This window comes from Macaca fascicularis, chromosome 2 (assembly GCF_037993035.2).
Source record: "Macaca fascicularis isolate 582-1 chromosome 2, T2T-MFA8v1.1".
Taxonomy (NCBI): Eukaryota; Metazoa; Chordata; class Mammalia; order Primates; family Cercopithecidae; genus Macaca; species Macaca fascicularis.
This window is the reverse complement of record NC_088376.1, coordinates 182159390-182174924: the sequence shown is the minus strand read 5'-3', so window position 1 is coordinate 182174924 and position 15535 is coordinate 182159390. Positions and strand designations below refer to the sequence as shown.

General features: G+C 36.5%; 1 protein-coding gene across 50 annotated transcripts in view; it reads right to left on the bottom strand.

Moving 5' to 3' along the window:
• ABI3BP (ABI family member 3 binding protein) overlaps positions 1-15535 on the bottom strand; it is a 244211-nt gene that overhangs the window by 125356 nt on the left and 103320 nt on the right. For all 50 annotated transcript variants that reach the window (XM_005548290.4, XM_045385365.2, XM_065539257.1 and 47 more), the window contains exons 5-8: positions 11149-11330; positions 10543-10595; positions 1390-1438; positions 365-436 (exon numbers count right to left, since the gene is read on the bottom strand). In XM_005548290.4, the coding sequence (XP_005548347.3) occupies positions 365-436; positions 1390-1438; positions 10543-10595; positions 11149-11330 (356 nt within the window). The remainder of the gene's footprint in view (positions 1-364; positions 437-1389; positions 1439-10542; positions 10596-11148; positions 11331-15535) is intronic.

The window sequence follows — 15535 nt, the reverse complement described above, 5'->3', positions numbered from 1 at the left end:
CTGGCTTTTAACCCATAGACTCAAAATGTAAAATGGCTGCTTAAGATGTGTGGTGAACAATGATCATTATCAATAATAATGATTTTTAAAAGAGCAGTTCGGTCCACTCTGTGGGGCAGGTAGGACAGGTGCCATCATTCCCACTGCACACGTGCTAGAGCTATCTCTTTAACACGCCAAGATAAAGATAGCGTGGCTTGGCTCCTAGCCTGGAATGGACACCAGCCACGATGCTAAACAGTGAAAGGAAGTGAACCACACCAATTAAACAGAACTACTCACACTGCAAAACTCCAGAAAAGCCCTATTCTCAAAAGATAGTCCGATTTGCTTAATCTAGGCATAGATTTCAAGATCCACTCACCTAGTATCACTCCTCCCAAGGGAGCTTTTTCTGGGGATTTAGTTGAATCCTTGTGAGTAACATTCTGAATCACTGTTGAAATACAAAAAGACTGTGTGAGGGGGTGGGAAATACAAGGCAGTAAGAAGCTAGTAATGTGAAGTCATCTGTGCTGGAAAAGCCTTGATCTAACTTCATTAATACAAAGCAACTCAGTGGGCTGGCTATGTAGCCAACAGAAGGGTTGGAAGGCATATCTTACCTTAACACCTGTGCCTTTAACTAATGAAAGGCTATTATTCTATCATAAGGTGTTCCTTTCTAATTACTGGAAAATTTTCTTCCTAACTCTATTCTCTGAAGCCTTCCTTTAGTACTAGCACAAAATGAGGTGACGACCCAGCAATAAAAGTTTAGAAAACTTATTTTCTCAAAGCAGAGTCTTTGAGTAATATCAACACTGACTCTGTTTTGAGAATACACTTGGGATGTTGTGTTTTCTGAAAATGAAGAACTATTTTTTTAAAGGCTCTGTCCCTTCTACCAAGAAGCTTTCTGGAAATAATAGATTTTAATAATTTGAAAAACCAGAAGCCAAAACAAAAACAATCAGATACTGAAGTGAAATGGCATTATAATTCTGGAAATCTGGACGTCTTTACTTTCCTTAAAGTGACCACTAAATGAGCTTTCATTTTCATTCATGAAAATATCCTATCAATGGATTTCTTTGGGTATGACAACTTAATCCTGGGCAAAGCTCCACATATTTAACTTGTTTTAAAAAATTTAATACTTGTGATGGTTGCTTTGTCCTTAGTTGTCTGACCAGTGTGACCAACCCAAGGCTTGGCATATTGGTAAAAGAGCCAAAATTATCCATTAACTTCCAATTTACTAGACCATTATGTTTTCTTTGAGCTTTTTCTAAAAAAAAAAAAAAAAAATCAATAAAAAATTTGAGAAAATTTGTGCCATGTTTGATTACCTTAGTTAAAAGTATATTAAAGATTGCTCTAAACACATTTCCAGAGCAGACAAATTACCTTGCTTGATGATTGTTATTGGGATTAGCTTCCTTGGGACATATGCTGGCTGAAAAGAGAAGAAGAAAGTCAGCTTTTCAGTCACTGTGAATCACTTTCTGTTCTTTAAAACATATCAGAAAACTGGAAGTAGCCCTTTCTTGTCTTCAATGAAGTCTCCTGTGACGCTGGTTTAATAGTTGCTGGTGGTGGGGCGTGGTAGCTCACGCCTGTAATCCCAGCACTTTGGGAGGCCAAGGCGGGTCAGACCAGCCTGGCCAACATGGTGAAACCCCCATCTCTACTAAAAAAAAAAAAAAAAAAAAAAAAAATAGCCGGGCATGGTGGCAGGCACCTGTAATCTCAGCTACTCAGGAGGCTGAGGTAGGAGAATTGCTGGAACTTGGGAGGCGGAGGTTGCAATGAGCCGAGATCGTGCCATTGCACTCCAGCCTGGGTGACAACAGTGAGACTCCATCTTAAAAAAAGTTGCTGGTTAGATTGTTAGTACATCCATCTGCCTCTACTTTATTGGATTCACTTGGTTTCCCTCATAAATATCCCAAGGTTTGACAGAAGCAATTTCTTCAGAACTCCCATTAGTTCACTTTACTTAGAAACTGCAATGGAAAGAAACCAAATCTTCTGTATTGAATATTAGTTTATTTTCATTACATTTGAGATATGACACCACCAAATTGCTTTTACAGTTCCTCTCAAAAAGATGCTAAGCTACCTATTATCTTTGAAAACCCATCAAGATCAAGTGTTTGAGTGTACCCAGTTGCTGCTGCTGCCGCCGTTACTACAGCTACTACAACCACCAGGAGCTCCCAACACCAAGCACTTATTGCTCAAGAAAGCAGAGCAAGGACTCCAATCCAGACATTTCTTATTCCACAGCCTGTACTTTCAACCATTCTGCACGTGTTTATACACAAGGGACCTCAGAATCAGAAGGATGTATCCCAGAGGACTCTGCTTCCTCTCTTCACCCAAATTACCTTAGAAGTCCCACAGGAGGTTCTGATGTCATTAAGGAGCCTGAATTAGCGATGGGTGTAGACTTTAAAGCAGAGTCATTGCTAGATATAATCATGAGGCCAAGGATAAGACAGACTAGAGGGACACAGGGCAGGTGAGCAGAAAGGCAGAAAATTGTATACAGGAGAATTAGAGTTGAGCTGCAAGGGCAAGATTGATGTCCACTTTTTGATACTTGGTTTAGCCTGTATACATGATACAGCTATGGCGGTATGACATATACTAGACCTGCTGATCATCAAGGAGGTGCTGAATATGAGCTGCTTACCACATAGGTGTTTACCTGATTACCAAATCCCTTACAAGGGCAAACACCTAGTAGTGAGCAAAATATACTTTTTGACATACTACCATTTTCATAAGTGATATACCCCTGGTAAAGAAGGGACAATACACCAAGCTTACTGTTGGCTATTTTTCTTGTCTTAAGGTTCTTATGTTCTAAAAAATCACAACAAATAAAAGTTTACTATCCTCAGATTATTTTTTAAAAGGGGTGTCTGCATGCATTGACTCAATGATTTCCTCCTTAGCAACCCAGCCTAAGGAATTAATCAAAGACAGTGTTTATTATCATAATTTAAAATAAATTTATTATCCAAAAGTAGAGGTTTTATTCAATGATAGTTCAAAAATTTCACTTGTATTTAACAAAATGGAAAAATGCAGAAGATAAATAAGTACCAAGGATACAAATTTGCATGCACAGTATAACCCAATTTTATAAATATGTGTATAGAAGAGGCCAGAGGGAAATAAATCACCATTTCCTTAAAACAGTGAGTTCTTGTAAGCCAACATTAGTTTCATTTTGTGTACCTTTCTATATTTGCCAAATTTCTAATAAGGGCAAATTACATTTATAATCAGAAAAAGTTATTTTAATCAACAATCTGTTTAACTACCACATATGCTTCTGTATGGCAACTGAGCTCATACACTATCGATAACTAGAGGAATGATGCAGATATAATTTAGACATACTCTTTCTTGGCAACAGGAGAGAAATAGTAGGAAGATAAGTATAACTTTCAGCGGGGGACAAAAATTACCAAACTCTCAGCTTTGCAGTTACATGGGCAGGAGGATCCCTTTTGGCTTTATTATAAAAAAAATTAAATGTGAGCACTGCACAGAAATCCTTCCCCAGGGGAGAAAAGCTAGGCCCACCCTTGGCACTCTGCACTCACGAGCCCACCTTAAGAGAAGCCCCAGCAGCTCCTCTGCCTGCACTGTCTAGTTCTCACCTGCCCTGCTCCAGCAAAAGAGTTACCAGCATATAGCCTCTAACTCCTCTGAGAATTTTTATTTGTCCAAGTTAAAACAACTTGTATTTTTTGCTATTTTAAAAATCATTTCTTTTTTCATAATTGTATCTATTTCTGGGGTACGATGTGATGTTCTCATGTAAGTGCACAAGGCAGGATGATTAAACTAAGCGAATTACTATATCCGCCTCCTCACTTTTACGGGTCATTTTTTTCTGGCGAGGCATTTGAAATTTATCTTTAGCAATTTGGAACCATACATCAATAGTAACTATGGTCACCCTGCCGTGCAATGGCACTGTAAAGCTTACTCCTCCTGTCTAACTGAAACTTCCTACCCTTTGCCAATATCTCCTCACTGCCCCCTTGCCCCTCACTCTCTGGTAACCACCATTCTACTCTCTGCTTCTATGAGTTTGACACTTCTAAGACTTTTAAATGCTTGGCGTGGCAACCTTCAACTACACGGGAGCTGCCAGGCAGGAGAGCCACGTTTTTTTTCTATGTACCAATTATCATTTTTGTTCGGGCTGTGGCTGCAGCTAGAGGCATTTGAATGGCCTGTCCTCTATTTGCCCTGTCACTTAGTGCACGTTTTGTTGAATGCGAAGTTTTTCCAAGATACTTAACACGTTAGAGCAGAAAAGCCTACATGTTGCTGTGCTGACTGAATGGCATTATACCAGTCTAATTTTCCTTGTCGTAATGATTTGTTTTGAACAAACAATTTTTTGAGAAGGACAAATGGAAAATATTCTGCTATTCACATGAATGGAACAAAGTTTCTGAGTTCTTACTCCAGTGTTCAGTTGAAGTGACAAGAACATATGTACAATATGTGCTGCCAAAAATTAAAAAATCATTTAGCTGCAGAATGCAATTTTGTTTTCTAGGCCTAGAAATGCTCTCCTGCTTAATCCACAATCCAAAGACGCACAAGGACTGTACTAATGAGCAAACAGCTGCGTCTCTACAGGTGTGTTTTTAAAGGGCATCGGGGAAGTCCTGTGGTTCACCATGTCTCTGCCAACACCTCTACAATTTCCATTTGGAAATTCACAACGTGAATCCCCTCCTATGTCTTCTTATCAAATAAAAGGGCAGGGAAAAGTTTGTTAACCACACTCACTGCAAAATGAAGTACTGTGATAATTTCCAAGATGTAGTGTTTAACCAATTACAATCCAATTTTGATAGAACTGTTTTATGTACAATGTTTTAAAAAAATATTTCCTTGCCGTCCTTTCCTTACTTTTTCTAGGCTTGTTATTACTAACAACTATTAATGTGTATCAGAGTCACAGGTGCAGACAGTGTGGGGCCTGGAAATGGGAAGGAGGCAGTGACAGCCCCGCAGGCTTCCATACTGTTTTGGCTGGTGTGGCCTCAGCACAATACTGCTGTCCTCAGACACCACTCTGGCAGCGATTTTCCTTCTTAGGCATTCCCTTGTTGGCTCTCTTTTCTCTACAGCTTGCCGATTCCCCCATTCTTGCTACAAACCTCCACCGCTTCTTCCTTCCATAGTTCTCGTCTTTCAATGTTTACTAAATGCCAGGAAGTAAGCATATTTCTTTCTTGCCCTATAATAGATATTTTTTTTTCTCATTTCCAGATATCCTGTGCATTAGAAACGCAGGTTGGGCTATGCCTTGAGCAGAAGTCTGGTTAAGATCATTTATTTTTACCGATTTTCTGGGACACTGCGGCAACTCATTGAGTTGGTGACACTCAATGAGGAGAGACTACTCGAGTGTGAAGGGTGATGCCCTGGAGACAAATGCAGCATGCTTTCTTGCCATGACTAGGGAAGGTGTATGCTTCTTTAGAAATACATGCAGCAGCAGCAGTAACCGCTGCTACCACCACACATGACAAGGAACTTGCGTCTCACCCTGCGTTACACTAACTTCCTCCTGATAGTATATTGAAAATTAGCTGTAATAAAGTTAGTGATGACTAAGGATGTTATTTTTTGTAGGTTTGTCCATTTGACATCTTCGTGACATCAGATTATTATTATTGTAGGTTTAACATTATTTTCAGGCCCTGAGATAAAGAGGAGCTGTCCATTTGGGTAGTGGCTAAAAGAGTGGCTCAAAGTCAGATTTCAATGACTCAAGAGTCAAACCACATGAGAACTCAGGCATATTAGATTCTGGTTTTAATTCATTTTTAGGATGTTCTAATGAAAGTTACAAAACATACTGATTCAATCTAACATCTGGATACAAGTGAATCTAATGTCCTACTTTCAAAAAGGCTTCAAATTTCTGGTCAACTGAGGAGGAATCAGACACTTAACTTCTGATGATATATTAATAGTTTGCCTACATATAAGTTTTTCAAGTTTCTGCTTAAGACAAGGATTGCTAAGGATGGAAGGATGCCTCATACATTCACTGTACACAGTCATAAAGTGTGGCTGGGGACCATAAAGGTAATCTCTCAGTTCACATCAATCATTTGATAATTGTTACATGTTAACAATTGGTACCACTTCTCTTTTTGGTGATAACTGTGGATTTCTTAAAATATGGGTGGGTCTCTGATGGAAAATAAAAAAGATAAAAACACATGTCATATTTTTGGAGAACACTGATTCTAGGAAGATTTAAATAATTAAATTTGCTTTTAAAAATCTGTTAATAAGTGCTACATACTTCAAATATTGATTTTGTTTAGTTAGCTAGTTAAGTAACACATTTTTTTCAAAATATAGAAAATGTTTGAAAATATTAGCCATCATTCTTTATTTTTTAAAATAATAAAACCTAACAGTAAACATTAGGTTTTACCTTAAAAAAAAAAAAAAGTGTCCTACATGCTCTAAATGGAAAAAAAAATAGCACAAGCATCATGATAAATGTATCTTTTTCTTCCTCAATCATATGGATCTCAAGTGATTCATTTTATATAGAAAGAATCACAGTTTTGTTTCTGCATATGCCCTTTCTCTGATTTTTCTAGAGGTATAGGTAGCAGCAATACTGAAAACATTTACCAATTGGTAGAACAAAGGCACTAGCCAACCGGAAGAGATTCCCTGCTATATATCCCGGGCACAACTGCACTGGGGCTTGCCTGCCAGCGGAACACATATCTAGATACATGAATTACAATATATAGTGTAACCAGAGGGATAGGATGGATTGTATTTTATATTCAAATTTTTGACCTGAAATTTATTTATCTTTAAAATGTATAGCCTAAAGTTCAAGTTGTTTTATTTTCCATTCTGAATACCTCTTATTGAAAGGTGTTCAAGAGTTTTTGCTACTTCTAAGGTTTCAGGTGTAACCACGTTCATATGAATAAAAGTTTTCAATGTGTCTTTTTGATTGAAATCCAGAAAGCAAAACATGTGAAATTAATTTCATATCTCTTGAAATAGCCTTCTAAGATAGGTCTCAGAGAAGAAATGGGTGAATAATTGGGTACAGACTTCTTTGGACTAAAATGTACCTCTAAAGTATCAAAATATATATATATGTATTTGTTGTTGTCCAGAAGGAAATAATAAAGCTTCTGAAAGAAGGCTTAAAATATCTTTTCAATGAATTTGGTTTTTTCCTTTGGAAATAACGAAGAGTTTAAAACTCATCAGAGCTGGCTGCAGTCAGGGTACTCCACCTCACAGCTTGAAGTGATAAAATGCCTGGCTCTGTGTCATGGAGGAAGGAAGTTGCTTCCTAGCCCTTCCTATCATGGCTGCTTATATTGAGGGGAAAAAAAATTAAATTCCCTGAGAGTAAAACGTCAATCATCTTTCCCAATCTTGCTGAGTAACTCATCCTAAATGAAATATCCTGCCAAGACAAATACAAATTACTGGGATATGATAGCTGAAAAGAGGGAATGAAAGAAATGATATCATGGAGTCACATGAAAGGTTAAGTGTGACAGCCAAGAGGGAAGGAGACAATGTATGCTTCCTAGGAAACCATTCACAACAAAGAGTGAGGATTGTTCTAGAAGAGGATGAAAGAGCCATTCTATCCCACTGTTTCGCCTGTGAGGTACAGCAGATCTACCTTTCCTACACAATGTTGACTGGATTTAAGAGACAAAGGTGAAGGAACCTTAGGGAGAGGCACAATTCAATACATAAATACACAGTACTAAGCCAGTTGGTTATTTGGGGGAAAAATACACAGCTAATCAATACAGAACCTTCCTATATACCATAGTTAAATAAAGGTCACAGAATCATTATAAAATCAAACCACTTGCAAAACGAAAAGAAAGGGGAAAAATATTTATCTGCTCTCTAGAGAGGGAGGGTCTTTCTAAAATATAATGCAATTGAGGATATCACAATGGAAAAGTCTAATAATTTGGTTAAGGAGATTTCATGAGTTATCTATTTCAAAAATGTCTATGAGCAAACTTAAGCAATAACAAATGTGAGAAAAATGTTTCTAGATAGTATCAACAGGTCAATTTTTCTTTAATGTATACAGTCTTACACTATATAGTTCTAAAAAGAACCCATGAAACACCCAACAAACAAAGAACTGCAAGAGAACATCATTAAATGGATAATACAACTGGCTAATAAACAAGTGAAGAAACTACTGCTTCATCAGCAATTGGAGAAATAAAAATTAAGGTAACGATTATAAGCTATTACATTTGCCAAAAATTTAGTGATGAAAATATATAAAGTTGGCAATCAGGGTACTATAGCAACATAAACTGATACATTGCTGCCAAGTTTATACATTGGTACCACTTTTCAGGAAAGAAATCTGACCATAGTACTAGGAAGGCTTAAAAATGTTAAAACTCTGAATTGTTAATTCCTATTCTAAGTATCTATTTTAAGGAAATGATCAGCATTGTGAACAAAGCTTTATCACAAGTGTTCATAAACGTAAGTGCTCACTATAACACCACCCACAATTTAAAAACAATTAGAAATAAATGCCTACAAATTGGAAACTTAATAATCATGCATTTGTGATACAGTACACAGCAATTAAAATTATGTTTATGAAGAGCATTTGATGACATGAAATATGTTCATAACATATTTTGACCAAGTGAAAACAGCAAGATAGAAAATTGCAAATATAGTACGATTTTAATTTGTAATGAAAACATGCTTAGAAAACAAAAGATGCTCTAAAGTTTTACCAGACTATTAATGGTTTTATACTACCCTTATAGAGGTAGTTTTGTTATAGGTAACCTTGTTAATGCTTATTTTCCCACTTAATATTCTAAATATTTAAGTATTAGACAATTTGAAAAGCAGCAAAACTTAAAAACAAAAAAGCAACTAAACAGATAAGTTAAAAAAAAAAAAGAGAAAAAAACAGGCCTAGGAATTTACCTGCAATCTCTTTTTTGTATTAATATCTGAAATACATCAAAATATTTTCCTAGAAATTATAAGTCTCATAATATTATTTAATAATTTCACAATGAACACACTTTTCTGCCATTTCAAACCATATAAACAACATTTGCCTTAGGCAGACTTTTAGTAAGTTCTACTTTATCTAAGACTATTTTCTGTCACCAAAACCGATCTTCTGGTTTTTTTTTTTTTTTTTTTTTTTGAGACGGAGTCTCGCTCTGTCGCCCGGGCTGGAGTGCAGTGGCCGGATCTCAGCTCACTGCAAGCTCCGCCTCCCGGGTTCCCGCCATTCTCCTGCCTCAGCCTCCGGAGTAGCTGGGACTACAGGCGCCCGCCACCTCGCCCGGCTAGTTTTTTGTAGTTTTTTTAGTAGAGACGGGGTTTCACCGTGTTAGCCAGGATGGTCTCGATCTCCTGACCTCGTGATCCGCCCGTCTCGGCCTCCCAAAGTGCTGGGATTACAGGCTTGAGCCACCGCGCCTGGCCCTGTTTTTGTTTTTAATCCCAGTGAATTATATACTACTATTTTTTTTCCCCAGACTGGGCCACAGGATCCATGGGGCTATTCTGTGGACTACTTAATTAGACATAAAAAGATATTTGGCCACACACCTCAAGCACACATCTCAGAGAGCAAAATTCCACCCACAAATAGTCTTCGCACATTCAATTGACTGTAAGATACTTCCAATATCTAGGGACCAAAGCCAGCATCAAATTCCCTTCTTCTCACTGAAGTGCCTCCTCTGTCTGCCCGGTAATATAATGTCCTTTGTTACTTTTAATGGCAAAAGCTGCAATTATTTTGGCACCAAACTAATCACTGGGTATGAGATTTGAAATGCGAACACGTTTGTGGTGGCTCTAACAATGACTTACAGTTATCCCAGGTGGGGTGTATACTTAACATGATGCTTCCTGAGAATAGATTTTGAAAAGTGGAAGGAAAGAGAGCATGAGAAACCAAGTGGTTGCAGTGAGAGAGAAAAGGATGTTTTTTGATTCATGGGGAAATGCCTGGTTCGTAAAACACAAACATTGTCTGAACTGAACAAAGCCTGGGCATTTTACAAAATCAAACTTGTTGCTCCATCATTGCGAAAAAGACTGGCTCCTTTAAGTAGGGTATGATAGAAAATAGGAAAGGTTTAAGCTGTAGCAATGTACATAAAGCATGTATCAATTTGCTCTTAAAACATTATATTAAAAAGCAATCGACAGAAGATAATATGTATAACCTTGAAATACCCAGAATACTGAAACACTAGAATAAGCTACATTGAATCTCAGAATTTTAGAACTTCAAACAAATCAGAGATGATTTGAAATCATGCTTTTACTTAGTATTAAGAAAAAGAAACTAATTCCTAAAACTAAGTACTTTATCCACTGTTTCATGGTCAATCTAATTTCAGTATCTTTTAATAAGATGATTTCCTTAACAATGCAGATACAATTTTTTTTAAAAAACATTCTTGAAAATAAACTGTTACATACCACTGCGTGGTCTTGGTCATAGGTACTTTGGATTTTCCCATTTACTTTTTTACCTGATGAGACAAGGGAAAAATGACATCATTTCTATTCTCCTGGCTCCTAAGTCAACTCTAGTTAATCATTATAAAGACAATTTCAACTCATCCTCTAACTTGGATGTATAATTTTAATTGCTATAATTTTAAACACTGATGCCTATGAAGTTTTAATGACGGGATGACTGGAAGAAAGCTCAAGGTTCCCGAAAGTCTTTCTTTGGGCACCTCTACTGGACTAGTTTTCCATTCTGAACACTGGTACATGTTATTGTTTTTCTGGTTCAGTCGGTGTTTGCAGGTCAGGGATTGATTTTAAACTACTATAATATAATAGCCAACGACATCAAGGGAGGCATCAAATCTTTATTACTTATTTTATAAATCACTTATAACAAAAGATTCTGAAATATCAATGCTCAATATATCCTGTCTGCTTCTATATTTTCGTAAATACTAGAGCTTAGGAGTTATCTGATTTCATATTATACAATGAATAACATAATCAAAAATTAGGTAACTAAGAAAAAATTACAAAAGCTTACTGAAACACACATTTCTAGGTACTTACTTCCAACAACAGTCTTGTGATTGAAAATCTTACTCCAAATTCCACCTTCCACATTGTCTTTCACTCCAAATTCATAAACTGTGTTTGGCTTTAGATTTTCCACAATTGTTTCAGTGGCCGGACAGATTTGAAAAATCCACTTCTTTTCTTTATCCTTTTCTCGATAGCGAATTGTATAAAATCTGTTGAATAGCCAGAATATCATGCTTTAAAATCACAGGGGGATTCAGAATGTTATTTCAGGTTTCTTACTTCATTACAGATTTCAACCAACTTGGGATACTATGTAATATTGGCTTCTCTTCCAAGTTTTTACAAAATTGCAGAGAACATTAAAAAACTAAGCTCAATGTGTGCTTAGGTTTTTAATTTCTCATTGCAAGTTGGGGTCTTTGCAGCAGCACAGTTTTGGCCTGATAGAATTCCAGAATTCTCATTCTACTATTTGCTGCTTTGCAAGATGAAAGTTGGAAAACACTATTCTTTTCCAATTATACATAGAGCGGAACATAGGTGCCATTTTATAAATAATATGGTAGTTTCATAGTTGTATGAATTTAGGCTTTTTCATCCATGGAGGATATGTTAGAGGTAATATCATTCAATTTTGTAAAAAAAAGAACCTAAGACTAAGATGTACTTAGTACTGCATTTTAAGGTTGAGCTGTTTTTATTATAAAAAAGAAGACCAATAGCCAAGAGTACAATAAAAAAAAGTTAAACAATGCCAATTCAATATCACTGTTATGTATTTACTTAGGACTTCATAACACTCATATATACATAAATATACACATATATATGTGTACAATAATCCCTACTACTATTTTTTGAACGTAGGTTTTACATATATTACCTGGTTTAATTGTCCCGAAAACATCTTAACTGGTATAAATTATTAATCTCATTTTACAAATGTGAAAATGGAGTTTCAGAACATTCACTTAACTTGTCCAGTATCACCCAGCTACTGACTTGTACCAGTGGCAGTGGCAGAATCGAAATACAAAGAAAGACTCCTCTGGTTCTACTTTAAACAGCCTCTGTAAGTGGGGTAGCAGATCAAGTACAGTATACTACTATATACAGAGAATGAATGGGAGAACGACATGTATCAATGTGGATAGATTTTAGAAACAAAATATCAAATAAAAACAACAGATTACAGATTGGTGCATATCGTTTCCTATAATTTACATAAATATTAAGACATACGAAATATGTTACCAAATATTATTCCTGGCACTGCAAAGGGATAACAAATACTGGAAGGATACAACATTTATGATAGTACTTTAACTCCCAGTGAGCAGGTGAGGAGAAAAATAGGACTTGACGTGGGGTCAATAGGTAAACTTCATCTGCTTTTTATTTTTAAATAAACACTAAGTTAATAGAATAAAATAGTAGCTGCCATGTTATGATGATGGAAACATAGGGATGGGTAAACTATTTTTGGGTCTTTCTTATATCTTAAAATTTTCCTCAAAAGTGTAGTACCTTTCCTCCACTCCTCACATCAGCTAAATTAAATGGAGTAAGATTAAGGTTACTTGCTTTTATTTAAAGCTTTAAAAAATCAGGAATTTTGCTCATTCTGAAAACATTTATTGGACATTCTCTAAATCTCAAGCCTAAGCTCTTGATGATCCAGAACAATCCCAGTGTGTAGAGATGAGTAGCAAAACTGGTTACCTAATTTGTGGGGCTCAATATGAAATGAACATGTAGACTCTTTGTTCAAAAGTTATCAAGAATCTTAAAGTGACAGCAGAGCTTTAAATCAAATTTGGGCTCTTCTAAGTTGGGGGTCTGGTGTACAGGTAGTATGTTCATGATATCAGCAGGAGGTTTGTAGTTTAATAAATAGAGAGAGAGAGAGATGAGATGCATTTGTATATTCAGCCTACTTTCTCACTAGGCACAAACCACTGAAAGCCTTGCGATCACTGATTAGCTTGCTCCTTTCTAGTGAAAGCTGTGCTCAGGGCTCCATTCCCCCATTCCAAAGTAGCAGAAAACAGAATGAGTGAAGGAGGCTGTTACAGCCAAAACACTAACTGCTACTGGAAACAAATGTTATATTATTGAATTGTAACAGAATGTAATAGAAATTCTTTGTATCCTGTGAGTCAAAATATCAGTGATTTATGAAATGCGTTTCTTGACAAGTATGCTGCATGAAATTTTGGTTGTTGTTTTTTCCCCCTGTCCTGGCTCTTAGAGAAATGTTGAGAAGCTAAAATCAGACCAGATGGGCCACCAAAATTACGCATCTCTAGTAGATACATTTCTGAGGACTTAATGCTTTCATGATGCAGGGGTCCCGTTGCTAACAGAACTACCGAAGGTCAGATTCAAGGCTTTGCAGTCAACTTGATCTCACATAACCTTCTTATGAATAAAATGACAGAAATGTTCTGTTCTTAAAAAAAAAAAAAAAATCCTAAACTTCACCATGTTTTAAAAATCCAGAGTGTAAATCTTTTCCACTGTGATCACAAAGCATTTCAAATACCCTCTTAAACCAAGTTTTTCAGGAAAATAAAGGCTTAGGCATTTTGCCCTTCTTCTCCTAGTTAGGTTTGTCCTTTACAACACCATCTCAGTTGATACTTGTATATTATAGGCAAATTCCAATTTTGTTTTATAGCACTATCATTTTTTTTCAAGCAGAGAGCAGATTATGCCACTTAACTATACTTAAAGTGGTGAAGTAAATATTCATTGATTTTAAGACAAAATATAGGTCTTATGATAATAAACAGTTCTTTATAACCTAGTATATAGTAGGTGCTCCATAGATATTTGTGGAATGAATACGTGGTGCTCAAAGGATCATTTAAAAATTAGAATATAATATCTCTGAATGACCAATTATTCAATTCCCAAGACATACTGATTTAAGCCATTAGGTCTACAATTATATTTTGCAACACATCATTGCACAATGCACCATTCCTACAGAACCAATGCAAATTGAAGCCAAACACAATAAATTTCTGCATTATACATTTGCACAGGGCTTACGATTTTTATTTACCTATTTCAGTTTTCCATACAATAAACTCTGAGCAGAGAAAGAATTATCACACACGCAAAAGAGAGCCCCAAAAGTGTCTAAGCCCTGATAATCAGTGACAGAACCAGACAAGTGCCCATTTCTGACTCCTAATCGAATGCCTTTTGTACTGCACTGGACTCATTCAACTGTGGTGTTAGACGAAAGAGATGAAAAAAGACAGACACAATGATCCAAAATGGAAGAAAAACAAAAGTAATCAGCATTTCACATTATTGAAGGCTTTTTCGTTTTTGTTTTAATGTAGATTTACCATAACGTACAGTCACAGTCTTCTCTCAAAGGTTAGTTGACCCTTTTTCTGTGAATGATTAAAACTGAGCACAAGTGCACAGAGAGGCAACAAGTCTATTAAAAATACAGGTAGTAGTCTATGAGTGTCATCAGACTAGACTTCTAGAAAGTCTGCCTCCAGCAATTTGGATTTTAAGAACAAGAGCATCTCATATCCTAATTAAGAGGTAAGAAACTGTTGAAGGTAGCATTTGGTTCAACCAGCATTATTCTGCGCTTGGGCCACCCGAATAGTCTCAATGCTGCCAGTGATTGTTGTTATAACATTGGAAAATCCACAGCTCCTCAAAAGGTAGCAGAAATGCAGGTAGTAGCTTGACTAGGATTTTAGTCAGCTGCAAACTAGCAGCATGACCTTGGGAGGGGGGCATCTTCCCACCCTCTTAAGCATCAGTTTCTTAGAGGGGGGACTGGACTCCATTATCTTTTAGATCCTGTTTCTAAAAACTTATTCCAGCAACACATTGGATATTCCATTCTAATTAAGTACCTGAGACAGAAGTAGAAACCCCATACACTGAAGTTATGATGTAACTGGTAGTAAATTACACGAAGTAGAGAAACTGAACACCAAACCAAGCTTAGTCCTTCTACTAACTACCCCAGCTTAATGTACGTGGTTGACTCTCTTTTGGGTGTTCCATACTTGCCTCAGGAATGCTTTTATTTCTACGTGATTAACTACTTTTACATTTCCTAACACATCTATTTCCCACAATTTTGACTCTTCATGTCAACGAACACTTCCTGACACTGCCTTTTGTCAATGTTGCTTCTTGCTTTATGAGACTGTAACTATTGAGAAAAATCCTGCCCTCTTCCCCTTTATTCTCTCCCTTGTCCCACTCTGATTTCAGGGGAAAAGCATTCTCATCTTTTCAAAGATAAGCTTCTCCATAACTGTATTCCACTTCCTTATTCCACTAGACTCCAGCCTTTCTCTTGATTCTTTACGGACCTTACCAAGTCTAAAAGCTGTTTAAATATCTTTCATTCTACCCCAACAACATT